Raw genomic sequence first — 15,390 nt, forward strand, 5'->3', positions numbered from 1 at the left:
AATTCAGAGTGTGAAGGGTGGAGGCTGCTCGACAATTCAGGTTTTGAGCTCTGACTGAGTGAACCGGCTGTACGTCAGAACGGCTTTTTATAGAACGTGCGTGTCGCTGTAGCTACATTTTAGATTATGTTGCATCAATTATGTACGTCGTTTTCCGGACACAATCTTTCTGTAATGATTTAATTAGGGACTTCAAATAAAAAGGGTTATTTGGGGGCAGCAGCTGGTAAAAAATAGACATTTATTACTCTGTAGCAGCTCTGTCCGGAAGAGGCACATGCGCAAAAATATATATTTTATTTGTGTAACTCTCATGTGAAACCTGTGATCACGGTTTTAAAATGTACCTGGATATTATGGATAATCGACACAAGCTATTTAAAAAGGTTTATGACTCTCGTCACAGATTTTGTTAAGAAATGTGTGTGAAAGAAAGAATCTAAGTCAGTCCTTTGGCTGTATAAGCCTGATTGCTAATCAAAACCTAACTGTTGGACTTGGTCTTACCTGCAGCACAAGAAAAGCTTAATGCACATGATTACTGATGCCTGGCTTTTCCACAGTCTCCCGCAGAGAGGTGGCCTGATTGTCTAGAACAAGGCAGAGTTGCTGAGACACATGCTCTGGTTTGCTCTGAATTTGAAAAAACGGGGAAGGAGCAGAAATGGCTCCCCTCATTCATGTAGTCAAGCTGCGGCCCACTGCTGTCACAGTTATACGTGTTCTCCCCCTGCTGTTTGCATGTGGTACACAATATACCATACGAAATAAATTCAACATAAGGAACGCCTTTACGCATCCCTTTTGGAATTAAATAGGAATATCTAATAGTTGTCATTAAAATGCTACTATTTCAACTATATGTTGTGTGTTTTGAGCCTTGTTCCATTTGTATCATATTGAGTTCTATGATTTCTATCTGCCAAATAACTCACCAACAGACCCCAACACATAGACACCCAGTTTCCATGAAAGCCTACTACAATTCCCATAATAACCATTAAATCCGTTAGATTTTTTTCAGTCAAGGCCGTGTTAGACCACTTAGGATGCCAACGCTGGTCCACAAGTACATTCTGTTTCACTACACACAACTCACAGAATAATCAATTTAAAATGTTAAACAAATAAGATTTAATCATAATAATTAACAAATAAAAACTGAAACCGCTTCTGGACCAGTGTTTACTTTTTACGAAGAGGTCTACGGTTTCATCGGACGCACGTGCCTGTCCCGGTCTGTGTTTGATTATTTTATAACAATTTATTTCATATTAAGTTTATATAACCATTTTATTGTATATTAATTGTATTAAATTAAAAATACTAAACAGTTATGTTTGCAGAGGTCTACCGGAAATTAGGTTTGGGCCACAAAGTTTATGTTGTTGCCGCTAAAACAGTGCATATAAAATGGGATTCACAGTAGATACATTTAGACACCCTTAGTAAAAATGACTACGGCACCAGTAACACTTTTATGATACAAGTGTTTCAATAACAGTTTAATGCTAAAAGCTGTATGATGTTTGCCAGGCAACGTAGGTGCGTTAAAGCACGCAGGTGTACTTCTCAATGTCAGCTTTTAATAGTGGCGCGGCTCAGCCAATCAGAAGTATGCAGCGTCAGTGCTTTTTATATTAACGTGAATATAATGAACACGGTCATTATTTATAAATTTAAGAAAAAAAATTAAGTACCCATTAATTAAAAGAATAAATAAAATTGCAACTGCGACGTGTTCGTAAAAAAGAAGCAAGCTCTTGTAGATGACGATCATTCGTGAAGGCTCAGCTCCATTCAATGTCAATGAATAGATGCAGAGAAGTTAATTCATGCATTCATGACATCAAGACTAGATTACTGTAATGCACTGTTAGGTGGTTGCCCTGCAGGCTTATTACAAAAACTCCAATTGGTCCAAAACGCGGCAGCTCGAGTTCTTACACGTACAAAAAAGTATGAACATATTAGCCCGGTTCTGTCAACCTTGCACTGGTTACCTATAAAGCATCGCGTTAACTTTAAAATCTTGCTTATTACCTATAAAGCCTTACATGGTTTAGCTCCTCAGTACTTGAATGAACTCCTTTTGTATTACAGTCCTTCACGTGCATTACGCTCTCAGGCGTCCTGTCAGTTGGTAATACCTAGAATTTCAAAATCAAGTGCAGGTGGTAGATCCTTTTCCTATCTAGCGCCTAAACTTTGGAATAGTCTTCCCTGCACTGTCCGGGAGGCAGACACACTCTGTCAGTTTAAATCTAGACTAAAGACGCATCTTTTTAATCTTGCATACACTACTCTTCCATAATATAAATCTTCTGAGGGTTTAGGCTGCATTAGTTAGATCAACCGGAACCAAAAACACAACTGATGTACTTGTTGCATCAAAGAGTACAGAACAGTACTCTACTCTCAGCCAGTCTTGTCTCATTGTTCCAAGGTTACCACAGCGAGCAGGATGCAGTTCATGGCCTGACCTGATGGTAGAGCGGAGAATGGGAAGTGGGGACCTGACAAGAGCTGAGATGATAGAGCTGGATAAAGAAGGACGCGGTCTCTTGACATGTCTTCACCACAAAACTTCAAATGCTATTAGATTATTAATGATAATCTTAAACTATAATTTATTTTATTATTAAGTTTATTTATTTTATTTAGCCTTGTTGTGCAAGTTCTCTGGAGCTTGTGCAGAGGCAGCAGCTTTTGCCAGAGGGGAACTGGAATCCCCTGGTTGGGCCTGGGTTCTCCTGAGGTTTTTTTTCTCGATTAGAGTTTTGGGTTCCTCGCCACCGTTTGCATACTGTTTTTGCACTATCTGCCTGACCGGGGGGGCTGCTTTAGAATTTTAAAGTTTTACTTAATTAATATTGCATATAGGAATTTATAGTCTGTTATATTTGACCTGTGCTTCTCTCTCCTTTATCCTAAATGTGTGCTCTCACTGAGCGTGTGTGCGTGTGTGTGTGTGTGTGTGCGTGCGTACTTGTCTGTGTACGTGTGTGTGTGTGTGTGTGTGTGTGTGTTGTGTGTGTGTGCGTGCGCATCCGTGTGTGTGTGTGTGTGTGTCTATGTCTATGTGTGTTAGTACGTGTGCATATTGTCTGTGTGGAGTGTTTTTGGGTATGTCTGTCTTCTGTGTTTTCAACCTTTTCTTGTTTTTGCAGGTACAACTTTAATTATTTTGCTTATAGTCAATATGTCTCATGTACAGCTGCTTTGTAACAATGAAAATTGTAAAAGCGCTATATAAATAAAGTTGAGTTGAGTATTCACTATACAAGTCAAAGGCCAACACCGTCACGACGCACGCAGCCACGCACAACTTTAAATGCAACTGCAAGGTTTTCACGCTGTGCCATGCACACGCCTGAAGGTAAAATAAAACCACACAAAATAAATAGTGCACGACCAAAGGCAGATAGTGGCATCTCTGAACGAGTGTGCCTGCGAAGGCAATTAACATTCGCAGAGAGTATGCGTCTTTGAGGCAGCGTGACCTTGGAAGCAGACAGAGAAGAGAGCTACTGAGAGAAATAAGATAACGAGGCAAACCAAAGACACGGAGCAGAGGTGAATTTCAACAGCAGCTCAGTCTGAAGGCCAGCTGCCTATGACGGAAATATAACAGTTCAGGATAAATTGGTGAGATTCTACATTTGTCCTCCCACATTTTCTACATATCAAGTTAATGAAAGGAGCCAGAGTCCAGCTTCAATGAACGGTAATTAAAATGTTATTAACATTATGTACAAAATACTGCAGCGGAACATGCTGAGAGAACTTCATTAGACAGGACTGACATCGTTGAACTGAAGGTAGTCCTGAAGAAGTGTGGGAATGGGTAGCTGCCGTACAAAGGAGGTCTTAGAAAGAGCGAGGCTGCCCACCGATGCCCGCACTGCCAGTCTGCAAAGATGGGTTAAAGCAGGGACTGAATCTGAAAGCAAAGAGCAAAAGATGCATGAGCATTTGTGGGCATTTGTCACTTTACATCATACTTAAATAAAATGCAGTAGCACTGGAGAATACTACTAAATGAATATACTTCTACGTATTTAGCAATTCAATATTATTCAACGTATATCTTAATATTTACTTAGATGATTTTAAACCAGAGCAATCATGATTTATGCCAAAAAGCCACTTTGATTCAATATGTAGTTAAAAATATTCTGTTTCCTCTTTTTTCACTAAATTCATTCCATTCATTCTTTTTATGGACAAACACGATACATAAAAAGCAATATTTACTATATAATTTTATACAGCTACATTTTAATTGTCAAAATGCCATTCGGTGAATTTCGGAACTGCTTCATTGCTAATAACTGATTCCCACCAAATAATCACAAACACAAATCAATATATGGCTGAACATGCACGTCAATCCACTTCTTTACCGAAATGCTTGCGTGGCTTCCATATGCCAATCGTTCGGCGGTAAGAAGTAATCCGAAGCATTGTGTAGGGCAGAGTCTTCCAATTAATGAACTCCAGAAAGAAATTAAGCACTCTGCACTCAGCATCTTTAAGCCTGCACCCAATTAGAGCATAACAGCGAAATGAAGAGCTTAACACGGTGGTTTCAACTTTGACATTAATAAAGCACAATCATTTATTAGAAACCACAGGCATGGAGAATCCACTAATGATTAAAAAATGTCCAAATGTGTTGCTTACATTTTATCCTGTAGGAGGAGCATGGGGTCCATTCCTGCTTTCAGCAGCAGGGGAAGCCAGTAGGAGGCCCTCCTCATCTTAGAAAGGGCACTCTTGGCCAGCTCTCCGAGTCGGTCACCCTGAGGTAGTCCAGCGTGCTCCAGGATAAAAGGTAAATGTTCGTGCTCATTGCCCTCTAATGCATAGGTGTATACGTCCATGCACACATGGGCGCCTGCATTCAAGAGTATCAGATTGATCTCTCGACCCTGGTTCATGTCATACCTCCTACAGTAGCAATGCAAAGCCATGTCCAAAGGGCAGCTGTAGCCAAACGGACACCTCTGAGCGTCTGGACTGTAGCCCTCCTTTAGCAGGGCCCGAAGGCTGTCCACGTGCATGAAAAGTACTGCCATGTAAACTGGACTGACCTTTCCTTCACCCCGGTCGCATACTCGGTTTGTTAAAGGAATCAGTTTTTTGAGAACACTATACAGAATGACAAAAGACAAGCATCCAGATTAATGTAGTGTAGAAAACAAAACGACTCAAAAAAGCCACTTTTACATTCACATTTTCGCAGACGCTTTTATCTAAAGTTGGGTCGTTCTCATGAAACCACTGAAACATCATTACAGTAAAGAATTTAATTATAAAACAAATCATTTTGTAACACAAAAATGATCTTATTAAAGAGTACATAACATGAGATCATGAAAATGACAATTGCCGTGTTTGAAAGTAAGCAGTCTGCCAAGTTGTAAATCCGAAGGTGAATGAATAACAAAGTTATTGGCTTGGAAAAAAGGGAGTCGACTCTGAATCACGCAAATGAGTCGTCCCTAGTCCGATTCGCGAACCGCCGCAGATTTGTCACTACATATAGTCCCCACCTACGTTTTGCTAGGACTGCCCGCGAAAACTTCACTCTTCTCCCCCAAACACTGTAGCTCGTGAGCCTCATTCGCAATAGGCCAATCACAGCAGACTATCTGACCAATCACAGACTAGGCTAGCAGAAAGGAGGGGATTAGACAGATGAATCACGGAACGCATCATTTGAGAGTCAGTCAAGAAGTAAGGTAAGAATAACTGCCTATTATTACGAAATAATCGTGTTTTTACCTTCTACATACATAAACTTGTTGTTGGACACTCCATAAATCAAAGTAGGACCTTAAAAATCCATAGTTATGTACTCTTTAAAGGAGTCATATGACAGGGCTAAAACGAATATTATCGTTTGTTTTAGATGTAGTGTAATGTGTATACACGATTTAAGGTTCATAAACGCTGTATTTTCCACATACCGTGCATGTTTGTATCTCCTCTTTGTCCCGCCTCTCTGAAACGCGCAGATTTTTAACAATCGCTCTCAGAGCCATTGAGAGAGAGAGTTCTGCCAACGGAAGTCCAAAACGCTGGATCGTCACGTGATTCATGGAGCCTTCAGATAGTTCCAGGAAGTTATGTTTTCTCTTTCATGGATCCTTCAGATAGTTCCAGGAAGTTGTTTTCTCTTTAAATGCTTTATTTCTTTCATTTTTTTATTCATTAAATTGCTGTGAAAAAACTGTTCCATTGGAGTCAACGGAGTTGACGCGACTCTCTCTCTCTCAATGGCTCTGATCGCTCTGAAAAGCAAGGTGTGCTATGATTGGCCAGTTAACCAGTGCGTAGTGATTGGTCGAATACTGCATGCGTGTGAGGGAAATGTAACGGCTCTTACCATATTTGGAATATCAGGTTCCAAAGCAATTGTACTGACAGGTACGCCCACCTTACTTGCATAAACATTTGGGCGGTCTTAGTCAACTCATACCACGAACTGACGTGGATTTGTGGGGGTGTGGTTACACGAGACATATCAGGAAGATCTGGGTGAGCATTCGCTGCATATTTTGTTCTGACACTTTAATTTTCGCAATTTTACGTGTCTAATACATGCATGGGCAACTTATAACACACCAAAGACACAGAAAAACATGCGTTCGCGCCATATGACCCATTTAAACATGACTGTGTGTTCTCTACCTTGCACAAAGCACTTTTTAACATAGAAATGAATTATTTTTGATTTCTGCTGAAATCATCATTACCCTAATAGAGCGTTCCCACCAAACGCGACTTGCGCAAATAAATCGCGATATTCGCGCCGTAGTTGGACGCTTGAACATTTTGAGTTTACTCGCTTAATTCGCATGTGAAATTTGCTTCATTCGCGCGTGAAATTCACTTCACAACAGACACGAATTCGCGTCATGGGAGGGGCTTCTGACAGGCGGCTCCAGTCTCGTGTATATATATATTAGGCTTGTGACGATATATATCGCGATTCACACTAATTATACCTGTCTATGTTGATTCTGAAATCGCAAAGGCTTCGATTCTTTTTTATGCACAGCTCTTCCGTGAACTGCGGCTCTTTGATCAGTAGGAAGTACTGCTCGATCTAAAATCACTACGGCTGCATTTGAAATGGCATACTTCCTTGCTATATAGTAGGCAAAAAGTAGTAGGTGAACGAATAGTATGTCCGATCCGTCAGTATTCATAAAACAGTAGGCGAGAAATATCCGGGTGGTGGAGAATTTCTCGTGAGATTCGGACGTGCGTATACTAATGTTGCGTCCGAATACGCCTACTCGAGAGCACCCTCTGGCGGCTGTGGCGGCGTTTAACCCTAATCCATTGAGAAACTGAGCATAAAAATTACACGATATATCGTCCCAGCCCTAATATATATATATAGCGCAAATTGAGTAAAGATTGTTTTTTATAACTTAGCAGATTGTCCGACCTCCTCACTCACTTTCTTCCAAGCAAGATCCTTTTTATTCCCGTTTCGATAAAAGTAAGAAGATGTATCGTACAGCTCCAGGTATCCACATACAGCGACGATGATTTTGTCCTCCATTGTTGTTTTGGATTTCTGCCTCAGCTCGCTATGTCATAATCACGTCACTACTAGAGCAAGCTCCTGATTGGTTAACGCGGCGCGAATTTTCAGCAAAGTTCCGATGTTTCAGCTCGCGCGTCAAACGCGCGAATCGCGTCATTCGCGCCGCAGGATATCCTATCATGTCTTTGCATTGACTAAACATGTAAATCACTTAACGCTTCATTCGCGTTTGGTGGGAACGCAGCATAACACTTCCCGATTTGTCTGAGTGCATTATATGTTGCTATTTAAACAGAGTAAAACTGAAACATTCTGAAAAAATGAATTATATGTTCTAGTATATGTTCTCATATCATTGACAGAATATGACAAAAAAGAGAAAATGGAAAAGTGTCCATGACTGATACTCTCATCCTCTATAACATTTTTAAAGGACTGTTTACACATACACACACAAAATATTTACATTAAGTTTGATTTTGTCTGAAAAAACACATCTAATGGCTACCAGGTGATCGAATTATTTTATATTTATCTAGTTCAAAATGTAATATTCTCATGTCACTCTGTGTACATGACTTTTGATTCTCATTACCGATACAGGTACTTTTCCACATTAAAACAATTGTTAAATATAAATTTTCCATTCAAATATAATTCATTAATGTCTAATGATGTATGATTAATAAAAGCTTGCTTAGGCATCATGGGGTCTCTGTCTTGAGCAAAACATGCTATGGGATTGACAACGAGTTTTTAAATGGTTATGGTAATGAGTTTTTTAAGGCCTTTTTTGTAAAAGAAATTCAAAATTGTGTTCGTAAACTATTGCCTGGTTTCACAGACAAGGTTTAAGGCTAATCCCAGACTAAAATGAATGTTTGAGCAGTCTTAACTGAAAATAACTCTCCTTAAAACATCTTAAAGGATGTCAGCGCCATTGTTTTGTCTCAAGATGCACACCAGTAATGTTTTTTACTAGGGCATTTTTATAAAAATAGCTTAAATATCCTAATTTAACTATGGGTTAGTCCAGACTAAAACTAAGCCCTGTCTGTGAAACCGGGCCTGCGAGTTAACGTTCTTAAATTAATTCTTTGAAACATGTCATGCCTTGTCTTAATGAATAAAAAGGAAATTTGTTAATGCTCGTGTTTTTAAGAAAATCATGCTTGACATCCTGAAACCAAGATTTTGTGTGAATGCCCAGTGCATTAGAGATATACGTTTTAGCAATATGTGCATTTTTTGGGAATCAAACCAATGACTTTGAGAGCGTAACAATCGAGTGTATAGTTGATAATGTCAATGTAAAATGCTGAACTAATAAACATTTTTTGAACACCTTCGTATTCACTTGACAGACATTCCCATTGGAACGCAATACATCATTGAACAAGCTGCCATACCTAAGGCGATCAAACTCCGCAGCAACATGGATGGGTAACTGCCAGCAGTCCTCATTGCAGTACAGGTTTGGGTCAGCCCCAAGGGCTAGCAAACTCTCCACACAACATAAGTGGCCCTTTTGAGCAGCGATGAACAATGGGGTGGCCAGATCCTTTGACTGGCAGTTCACATTCGCCCCTACGGCGATAAAAACCTGTGCTCAGACGACCATATTGATTTGATTTATTTATTGATTTACTTTAAAATGCAGCCTCTAAATGAAGTTATAGTATAAAATAGCCTTGAGAACACTGAACATTGCTAGCAATGTACAAAAAGGATGCAAATGATTCAAGGTTAATCATTAAAGAAATCGGCTCACCAGCATTTGCGAGGATCTCTAAGCATTGGTGATGTCCGTAATGTGCAGCAACAAATAAGGGTGTGATCCTATATTCATCCACTGCCTCAAGGTGGCACACACCCACCAGGTACCTTACAATCTCAGTATGGCCCTAAAAAATATTAGTTTTATAGCATTATTTACACACTTCTTGAAAGATTTAAAGGTGCAAATCCATTATGTATTATCCTACGCCTCATTTCCATCATATATTGGTTTTGTCCATGACATAAAACAAAGTTATGAATTTAGAAGGCAAAGACAGGTCATACAAGTTTAGAATGGCATGACAGATTTAAAATTCTTGACTTGTAACCAGAGCTCTGTTACTTAGTCTAATAAATGAAGCATTTTTACAGATTTAAATGCTTTATAAACACAAAGTAGAGTTGAAGCTTTAGACACACTCGAGTTATACCTTGTAAGCAGCTTGATGGAGACAAGACCAGTCTGACACAGAGTGAGTCCTGTTGACTTCTGCCCCTCTTTCAACCAGCAACTCCACCACCTCTCTGTGCCCACCATCAACAGCTTGAAGGTTTAACATATAACAAGAAAAATATAAGTAAACATTCATAAGACATTAAATAGTTCACCCAAAAATGAAAATTCTGTCATCATTTACTCAACCTCTTGTCAAAACACAAAAGATATTTTGAATAAAGTTGGTAACCAAACAGCGACGGTGTCCATTCACTTCTATTGTATGGACACAAAAGCAATGCAAGTGAATGGAGTACTGTCGTTGTTAGGTTTCACAACATTTTTCAAAATATTTTACTTTTGTGTTTTGCAGAAGAACAAAGGTCATACAGGTTTGAACTGACAAGAGGGTGAGTAAATGATTACTGAATTTTCATTTTTGGGTGAAATATCACTTTAAGTAGCCTACACATGGCCTGAGATGATCTCAGATGCTTCTTACCGGCGAAGAGGGGACAGGAGAGATCATTTGTTGTTCTGTTAAGGTCTGCACCACCCTTAATAAGACACTTCACTGCCCGGAGATGCCCATTCTTTGCAGCAAAGTAAAGCGGAGTCTCTGAGTTATGTGTCAAAGTGTTCACATAGTCTTCACAGTTGACTGAGGAGTATAGACGCACTTGTCATTTATTGCCAGATAGAGAAAACACTGTTAAAAAAATTCACAGCGGGACTTCACCCATGTTTTACCCCAAAATACATTTTCTGTCATAGATGTGTTGCAACAATAACTGTGATTATTGATGTCATGTTAATACAACACACAATTTCATAATAGTCAGCGACTGTATCTCAGGCTGACACTCGATGCTCAAGTAAGAACAAGGGTATCCAGCTGCAGGCCTGTAGCCACTCATTTAAGGACACACGATCCAGACCACCAGTCTCAGGCCGGCTGCACCACGCATTTCTGGACACATGTGCATTAACAACATGGCGGAGAGCCCGGTGAGTCCAGTTTTGCACACATGTTGTGAAAAATCAATGTATATATTACGTTAGGTGTTTATCCCAACTATTATGTTCACATCTTTCACATATTATAATTAAAGTTTGAAATCGTCGTAGTATTTAATCCTTTTGTGTGTTTTATTTCTGCGGACACTTTCTTTTTAGATAGGGTGTTGTAAGGGGGCTTTTTTATTATTGGTTATTATTTCTTGATTATTTTTATTTATTCAATGCATAGCTCATTTATTTATGATTTGTGGAACGTTACTTTAAGGCGCTTAACTGTTAGTTACTTTGTCAGTTTAGACAGTCGGTGAGTATGTCCGTCAAGTATTTTTTCATTTCATGCATTGTAGAGACATACCATATGACAATTCTAAGAGAGAAAAAAATACCTCCGCTGCAACGGTGTACAAACTGTTGCAGCCTTTAACAGTGCCCCTTTTGCACAGCATTGGCAGTGGCTGAAGAGGACAAGGAAATGACCCTTCACAGTCCCATGGAACACCTGGAAGGTTCCAGGGAGCCCTTACATTTTGTTTTGTTTTTTCATTCCAGGAAGACATTGAGGTTTTTTTGTGTAAAACACATGATAAAATGAGACTGAAATTGAGTCTTAATTTCTTGGTGTTTATTTCTGTGGCAATTAAACATATACTATAAATCTATTAACATTTTAAAAATATGTTCTGTTTGAGTGTTTTTTGTTGAAATGTTTGTTCATATAGGAAATGCAAGACTTTACTTTCTATTTATTTGAATTATGAAAAATAATGTTTATTTTGACATTAAAAAGTCTACACTTTGTCCCTAAGTGACTTTGTTACAAACTGAACAGATATTGATTATTTAGATATTAATTATGCACATCAAGTAAATAATAGTTTGAATTCTGAAAAATAAAGTATAATTGACATGTATAATTGCGGGCCTGCAGCGGGATAAATCTCAGAAAAAAAACCTCCAGCAGAAACTGGTTACCTGCAGCAGATAGGAGACGGCGCACACAATCCGCTGATCCAGCCGCCGCAGCCTCGTGTAGGGGGTTCCAGCCCCGGTTATCGCTCACATCCACGGCGAAGCCTCGCTGAATAAGTCTCTGCACCTGTCGACCGTTCTCCTCCCGGGCCGCCAGCGCCACCGCTGAGCATGTGTCTTTATAACATTCCGTGAAGTCCATCTCCTTATTTTCCTTTGAAAACAAATAAATATTACCGAAAACGTGCATATTGCTATAACATTTACACAGAGCCTGCGCTGAAGTGTAATTAGACAGCCTCTTGTGGTGTTTTAATTGCAGTTGAATGAACGCTGTTTGTGGTTACCAGGCAATGTAACGACTTGGCGAGTAAATACTCTGCGTCCTCCGGAGGTCGCATTTTTCGACCGCATACCACGTCATCGAGGGTGTCTCATTTCAGTTAAAACCTTATCAAATTAACATGTATTTATCTTAAGACGTAATCATTGTCGGCTCATTCTTACCTTGAAATGTAACACTTCCTTTGTTTGAAATAATGAACCTAAACCTCCATTGAGGACGCAGCCTTCGAATTGAGACGCGGCGCAGCCAATCAGAAGTACGCAGCGTCAGTGCTTCTTTACATTACTTTTACGCTAATAACGTTATTTTACTAACTCGTGACTAACTCCAATAACTTATATTGGAGAACCAAGTACACAGGTTTAATTTCGACAATCCAAATCCAAGTGCACCTTTAGGCAATAGATGGAGTAACAGGAAATGGTGCTTTGGACGTAAAATCACGAGGCCGTGGCGAAACTTTGATTGTACTAATCAATCTAGTTCACTTTGTTATTTTAAAGTATTCCTTACAATAACAAAACTATAATGCGTACGACTTGTTTAGGTCCAGAGATGTCTTGCGGAACTTCCGGGGACACTGTTTCTTGATTGGCTGGTTTAGGATTCCGGGTGAGTAACAGGCATCTTCTTTTAGGTTCCATGCATTCACATAATGTGTGGCGTGAATAGTTTAGACACGACAATTCCACTGTAGTTCAATTCTGTATTTATCCATGTCCATTCCTGATTTTATCAATGAACTGCCACGATTATTTTCTAACCCGTATACAGGCCATATAAGTAATAGCGCCGCTTAAAGGCGCAGCATCCTAACAAAAGTACACATGTTTCAGGTCATATAAAGTCGTGTTTGTGCTATGCGTATATTCCTCTGTTCCACCCTCTAACTCGAAACCAGCTCCACTCCTTAATAAAGAATGTGTACTTGCTATGAGAACCAGTCTATAATTAGTGTTCATTGTCCTCTTGTACGCAACGATTTGGTTAAACAAACAGCAACGATTAATACCATGCCTATTAATGCTTAGTATGTGTTAACATGCATGCCTTCTAACAGTAACCGTAGTAAATATTTTATTACACATATCGTACACTCTTTGTAGGGATTTCTTCTTAAAGCCCGCAGTGGGAGGGGGGGGGCTTTTATTTTGAAAATGCCACTTTTGTATCGTACCTGGTCAGTGTCTCAAGAATATGGCAGGGAGTTTTAAACGTTAATGTTTATAGCCAAAGTAGATCAGTGTGGTTACATGGCTCTTTCTAAGTCCTTGGTAGAGAGAGAGAGAGAGAGAGAGAGAGAGAGAGAGAGAGAGAGAGAGTTATTATGAGATTTGACATTTCCGTCTAGATCTGTCCTAGACAAGTATGTCGAGTGTTTTGTCGCTTGTTTGTGATTCCTAGTAATACAAATCATCTCTTACACTATGCCCACACCTAAACCAAACATACATCAGAGCAGACGCGTCAGCTGCCCATAGAAATACCAGGAGCGACGCGTCAGTGGCACACACGCGGTAAGCACTGCTGTCAAGAGCACGAAAGATGTGGGTTTTCGGTTACGGGTCTCTGATTTGGAAAGTGGACTTTCCATACGAGGACAAACGTGTCGGTTGCGTGAAAGGCTTCAGTCGTAGGTTTTGGCAGGGAAGCACGGATCATCGAGGGGTGCCTGGAAAGGTACGAACAAGTTCTTCGTATAAAGTTACTTGCCATAAGAATTGACCAGCTGGTTTACAGTCAGTGACCTGGCATGATGCAATGCTCTTCTTAATACAGACACATTAAAATGTATTATGTAAGTATTGTTTCTTTTCTATTTCAGCCTGGGCGAGTGGTGACATTAATAGAGGACCCTGAGGTAATTTACAATTTAAATATTGTGCTTGAACGATATGGCGGCACCTGGAAAACAGTTGATAATAATGCCATGTGATATTTATACTGTACATGTGATTTCTAGAAATTAAGGACAAAAGAAGTGCATTTACACTTAATTTACATTTACTCCTTTAATAATCTTCTATTAATTTACCTTCGCAGGGTTGTGTATGGGGTGTTGCTTACAAGTTGCCATCAGGCCAGGAAAAGGAGGTCAAAGAATATCTAGACTATAGGGAGAAAGGTGGGTACGGAGTGATACCGGTTACTTTTTATCCCAAAGAGGAAGAACATCAGCCAATGCCCGACACATTGCTCTACATTGGATCCTGTAACAACCCAAATTATCTTGGCCCAGCGCCTTTGGAGACAATTGCTCGGCAGATTGTCATGTCTGTAGGCCCAAGCGGCACGAATACAGATTACCTGTTTGAGCTTGCTGATGCTCTCAGGCAACTAGTACCTGAAGACTCAGACGATCACCTGTTCTCTCTGGAGCGCCTTGTGAAGGAACTGCAGGAGAAGGAGATGTGCTGTAATTTACACCGTCCCTTATGACCTCAGGAATTAAGTCCATTTGTTTTTAAGTGATTGTTTTTATCCTCTAGGACAGTTGACACACACTTTAAGGGATTACTTGATAAGATGCACTTTAACTACTTTTGTTCTGGTTTTTTTTCCAAACTCTTATGTATTTAATCTAGGCATGAATTTTATGACATGATTTAATTCACACTGGGATATGAATCAAACGAAGTTGGTTTTGGTTGTTCTCCACTACCTTTGTACATTGACCTTGGGGAAGGGGCTTTTTTTATAAACGTATTATTATACATAGAGTGAACAATTCAGGACTGGAGGCTGGTTTGTTTAACTCAGGATACTTGAATGTGTTGAAGCCATTATAGTTATAGCCAGCTATAACTCATTATTTCACCTATAGCTAAGCCACGACAAGCTGAAGCTCAAAACATGTTAAGGTCACACTTCTTGCAATGTTTTCATGATACTTAAATCCATTCTCGTTTTAAATTCATCCATCCATTTACTTTTGAGTCTTTCTGTAACTCCCATTTTTTGGTGATTTTCATTCATCTTATAAGCAAAAAAAAAAAAACGTTTTTAACCCTTACATGGTGTACATGTTTATTACCAATTCATTTTTTTAAATAAAGTAAAAGCTGACATTTTATAACTTTATCCAAGTTACAAGGAACAAAGACAGCATATATGGCTAATATTTGTCATATATCTGTTAGACCACATTTATGAAAAAGGTCCTTTTTGTAATAAAATGTAATTTACTAAAAAGAAAAAAATCTATATTATCTTGATTTTTTTTTTAAACAACCACATCATTTGTATTTGAGTAAACAACGAGTGTCCCACAGA

The 15,390-nt window shown here is 39.3% G+C and overlaps 2 protein-coding genes across 3 annotated transcripts; one reads left to right on the forward strand and one right to left on the reverse strand.

Moving 5' to 3' along the window:
* Positions 1-2,725: 2,725 nt before the first annotated feature.
* asb3 (ankyrin repeat and SOCS box containing 3) lies at positions 2,726-12,877 on the reverse strand. Of its 2 annotated transcripts, XM_057357791.1 has the most exons (9): positions 12,279-12,876; positions 11,775-11,985; positions 10,285-10,443; positions 9,778-9,890; positions 9,339-9,471; positions 8,977-9,154; positions 4,687-5,154; positions 4,407-4,540; positions 2,727-3,943 (listed from the first exon to the last, which is right to left on the reverse strand). In XM_057357791.1, the coding sequence occupies exons 2-9, from the start codon at positions 11,971-11,973 to the stop codon at positions 3,792-3,794; spliced, it is 1,536 nt and encodes a 511-aa protein (XP_057213774.1). In that variant the 5' UTR covers positions 11,974-11,985; positions 12,279-12,876; the 3' UTR covers positions 2,727-3,791. The 2 variants fall into 2 exon arrangements, with proteins under 2 accessions (XP_057213775.1, XP_057213774.1); XM_057357792.1 differs by lacking the exon at positions 10,285-10,443 and having other exon boundaries at positions 2,726-3,943; positions 12,279-12,877.
* Positions 12,878-13,108: 231 nt separating this feature from the next.
* Positions 13,109-15,275, forward strand: chac2 (ChaC, cation transport regulator homolog 2 (E. coli)). The gene is made up of 3 exons (XM_057357793.1): positions 13,109-13,797; positions 13,943-13,978; positions 14,161-15,275. Exons 1-3 carry the CDS (start codon positions 13,663-13,665, stop codon positions 14,554-14,556), a joined length of 567 nt encoding a protein of 188 aa, XP_057213776.1. The 5' UTR covers positions 13,109-13,662; the 3' UTR covers positions 14,557-15,275.
* Positions 15,276-15,390: the final 115 nt, after the last annotated feature.

This window comes from Triplophysa rosa, linkage group LG18, assembly GCF_024868665.1.
Source record: "Triplophysa rosa linkage group LG18, Trosa_1v2, whole genome shotgun sequence".
NCBI lineage: Eukaryota > Metazoa > Chordata > Actinopteri > Cypriniformes > Nemacheilidae > Triplophysa > Triplophysa rosa.

Excerpts from the sequence above, each read along its gene's own strand:
- asb3 (XM_057357791.1), bottom strand. The coding sequence starts at position 11,973 with ATGGACTTCACGGAATGTTATAAAGACACATGCTCAGCGGTGGCGCTG. Across the intron at positions 9,891-10,284 it reads CTCCTGTCCCCTCTTCGCCG|CTGTTGATGGTGGGCACAGA; the intron begins GTAAGAAGCATC and ends TAAACCTTCAAG. Across the intron at positions 9,472-9,777 it reads TCCATCAAGCTGCTTACAAG|GGCCATACTGAGATTGTAAG; the intron begins GTATAACTCGAG and ends AATATTTTTTAG.
- chac2 (XM_057357793.1), top strand. The coding sequence starts at position 13,663 with ATGTGGGTTTTCGGTTACGGGTCTCTGATTTGGAAAGTGGACTTTCCA. Across the intron at positions 13,798-13,942 it reads ATCGAGGGGTGCCTGGAAAG|CCTGGGCGAGTGGTGACATT; the intron begins GTACGAACAAGT and ends TTTCTATTTCAG. Across the intron at positions 13,979-14,160 it reads CATTAATAGAGGACCCTGAG|GGTTGTGTATGGGGTGTTGC; the intron begins GTAATTTACAAT and ends TTACCTTCGCAG.